General features: G+C 44.4%; 1 protein-coding gene across 1 annotated transcript in view; it reads left to right on the top strand.

The window, feature by feature from the left end:
• LOC108371656 (serine-rich adhesin for platelets-like) overlaps positions 1–3,562 on the top strand; it is a gene marked incomplete at its 3' end in the record, with an annotated part of 25,432 nt that extends 21,870 nt beyond the window's left edge. The window contains exon 2 of the mRNA XM_017627253.1: positions 1,510–3,562. Coding sequence (XP_017482742.1) covers positions 1,510–3,562 — 2,053 coding nt within the window. The remainder of the gene's footprint in view (positions 1–1,509) is intronic.
• Between the last annotated feature and the right edge of the window lie 3 nt (positions 3,563–3,565).

Raw genomic sequence — 3,565 nt, 5'->3', positions numbered from 1 at the left:
TCTTTAAACCTACTTTATTTTTTATGAATAAGGCCATTAAGCTATAAATAAATATGTTACTTTCATTACATAGTTGATATTTGTCTTCCAAAACTTGTATACAAATAAATTACTTTGAACTAAATTTAAAGACGCGTTTTCCACTTTAGTACTTCATTTACAACAAAGGAATGTTTCCTTTTAAAAACAAGATTATTTCGATGTTGGCACTGCTTCAACTGCGATTTGAATACGTCAAAGACGATTTTGAAGATCAAGTCGGCCAGATCGGGTATATGGCGGATATATATTGCCTTGAAACGAACCAAATTTGATAGGTCAACTCAGAACTCTATAATACATATCTAAACCGAGTTTCGGACTGAATTTTTCGTGTTTAGATTTTATGCCAAACAATAAATTGTTTGCCCATTCATTCATTTCAATTTTCATTCCGGTTTTCTTAAGTAGATTAAGCCTTATCTTAGAGGTTGAAGAACTTCGGTTCTCTTGGATGGAATATGTTCTAAGACTATAAGGTCTTCCATATCGGATATACCACAAATTAGCACACCACCACGATTATTTTATATTTCATTTATAAACTAGAAAATACCAACCGTGCTTCACTGCGGCTTGAAAGAATTTTTGTATGGCTATTTTGTTTCAAATCTGTATGTTTTTTGGTTCTTGCGACCATGGAAACGGAGCAACCTAACTACCTAAATACCAAGCTATCTTATCTTAGTCTATCTTTCACTGTAGCTCCAATATAAGCGTGCCCTAATTAGGGCGATGTTGTTACGCTTATTTGTTGCCTTTGTACTCAGTTCACAAAAAAATTACAATTGTGTAGGGGTTTGTTTTTAGTATAAGAACCTCACAAATTTTTGCTCCTTTTGCACGCAGTTTAATTTAGCGACATCATCCATGCAGGTCCCAGCAAATGCCATTGAAAATATCGCCAGTCTTTGATACATTTTGTGATTATCAATTTAATAGCTAAATGTTTTTCACCTAGATTCCGAAAATTTAAAAGTAAATACTTATATAGAGAGTTGCGGCTTCTTAAAAATCTTTAAATTAGCCTGGACTGTAAACTTGTACTAATTTTAGCTTTATAAATGACGCGTGAACGCTTCTCATTGGCCTTAATTAATTTCGGTTAATTTTATTCAAATGGAATCCCCTCTCATACATACATCCATATTTATATCGATATGTGTGCAAGTTATTCACATGGGAGCAAGCAAGTACAATTCCAGTAGGTAGAGCAAAATTGTATGTTCGGTGCCGTTGCAACAAGTGTTATGGCTAAGTAATAACAATAAACAAAGAGCCAAAATGACTTTCTCACAAGCTCAGCACTATATGAAATGACTATAACCCATATCAATTGCCCCTTTCCCCAATCATAACCATTAAGCGCTTTTGAAATACGATCATTGAAAAACTTGAAAAAAAATAAATGACACACCATAACACTAAAGTGACGCCAATTAATTTTTGATTTCTCACTTAATTTCACAGATGTTGGCGCGAACACCGACAATTGACACACGGCCCGCCAGCGCAGCAATAACACAAACAACCGATCTCATTGCCGGGAATGAGTTCCTCAAGTTGTTGTATGGACGCGACGAGTCGCAGCGCAAACTGCATAGCGGTGAGTACGACGAAAATGAACGTGCGGTGCGAGGAATGGGAGTTCTGCGAGCTGGCAGCAGCGACAGTTCAAGCCGAGCTACTGTTAGGGAAAGGCGGGTGACGCGCGCCGATCACTACGAGTCGACAGCTGATCCAAGCACGCATGTAAGTGATTTAGACAGCAGAGGTGCGGCTGCGCGTAGCCTTAATTACAAGAGTCGCAATGTGCAGAACGAAGCGACTGCGACAACGACGCCGATAAAGGCGATGGCGGACGAGAGCAAACAGGTGGTGAAGCTGGTGACGTCAGGCAGCAAAATTGTCTTCCTAGAAGAGTACGATGACAATGACGCCGTTGTAGATGCAGTGGCGCGTGACATTGATCTGCAAAAGGAAAATTTAAAAACGCAAGGCAAGCAGACGGCAAAGGAAACCGCAACGCAACAAATGCAAATGCAGCACAGGTCTAATCCTACCGATGAAGTCAAGGTGGTGGCGGTGAGTGTGTCATCTTCTAGCAAACGTGGCGGTTTCAGTCGTGACCATAATAATTTCAACACACCTGACACAGTTATGTCAAAGCAGGCCAATAAATTTTCCAACGCGCGTGCGTCATTGCACCGGCCTGATACAGTGCTACAGCAGTACCAACATGATCTACATGAGCGCGCTGACAACACTCAAAGCGATGGTAGCGTGTCAGCCATGAAGTTGACACTAACTACAACACCACCAACAGCGCCGATGACGGCGTCCGCCACCTCAACAATGGACGATTTTGTTAATCGCTCACACAAAAGTGAATTCTCCATAGAGGAAGCCGAGCCACTGACAATGTCTCCGCAAAAGTTACGTGGCTCCCCGCATGCGGCACGCGCCAGCAGTCCGCGTTCACTGCACACGCCACATGCCGTCAGTGGACGCGCCGTCAAAATGGCTGCCAGTCTGCCAGATGTGGTCGACTCGGAGAATAGCGCTTCAACGAACATACAAAACGTGTTGGCAGCGCCGCTGGTTCAGTCCGCCTCGACGCGAACCGCCACTGTTAGCGCGTCAACTACGTATCACCGCGGCAGTGGCAGCAGCAATCGTAACAGCACGTCCTCGCACATAAATCACAAGAGTGCAACCACATTTGCGCATTCGCATGCCAGTAGTCACATTAGCGATGGCGTTGGCATAAGTGACACAGTTATGCTGGACACGTCCGCACCGGCTGCCAACGGTGATATCGATGCCGACGCCGATGTAGAGGAAAAATTGCTGCCCTTCCAAACGGTGATCTATCACAACACCAAGGAAGGTCATGGCCCGCAATCTCGATCGATATCGTACAGCTCGTTATCGCAAAATGTCGATGATTTGCATACATGGCGGCACTCGGGCATTTTGGCCGAAGCACAACGCAATGTCAGCGAGAGCTTAACGCCTATAACGCGCGCGGAGTTGGCGCACACCTCGGAACCGGCTAAGTTCTATTCCGTGCCATCGAAAATGTACAGCGAACCGTCAAAGTTTTACTCAGAGCCAGCCAAGGTTTACTCCGAGCCGGCTAAAGTTTACGGTGAGCCCGAGAAATTTTATTCGGAACCTGCCAAGGTGTATGGACAACCATCAAAGTTTTATTCCGAGCCGGCGAAAGTATACTCACAGCCATCCAAAGTCTACGGCGAGCCAGCAAAAACGTATTGGTCTCCAAGTGCCGGCGTGCCTATCGTAACTACTTCCACCACAACCACTAGCACAACCAGTACATCATCAAATTCAACAACAACAACAACGGTCCGACCGGGACGTTACATGCCTTCACGTCGTCCGGCGATCGTGTCACGCATTGCTTTTGGTGAGGCACAAACTTCCACAACAGCAACACTTGCCATCGACGAACACGCACCAGCAACAATGCCAGTTCCCACTGCTCATCATCATCATCAAGAAC

The sequence above is a fragment of the Rhagoletis zephyria genome, unplaced genomic scaffold (assembly GCF_001687245.7).
Source record: "Rhagoletis zephyria isolate East Lansing unplaced genomic scaffold, Rhagoletis_zephyria_1.1 Rzeph_scaffold_05127, whole genome shotgun sequence".
In the NCBI taxonomy this organism is placed as follows: Eukaryota; Metazoa; Arthropoda; class Insecta; order Diptera; family Tephritidae; genus Rhagoletis; species Rhagoletis zephyria.
The sequence above is the reverse complement of the archived record's forward strand: the minus strand, read 5'-3'. Positions and strand labels throughout refer to the sequence as shown.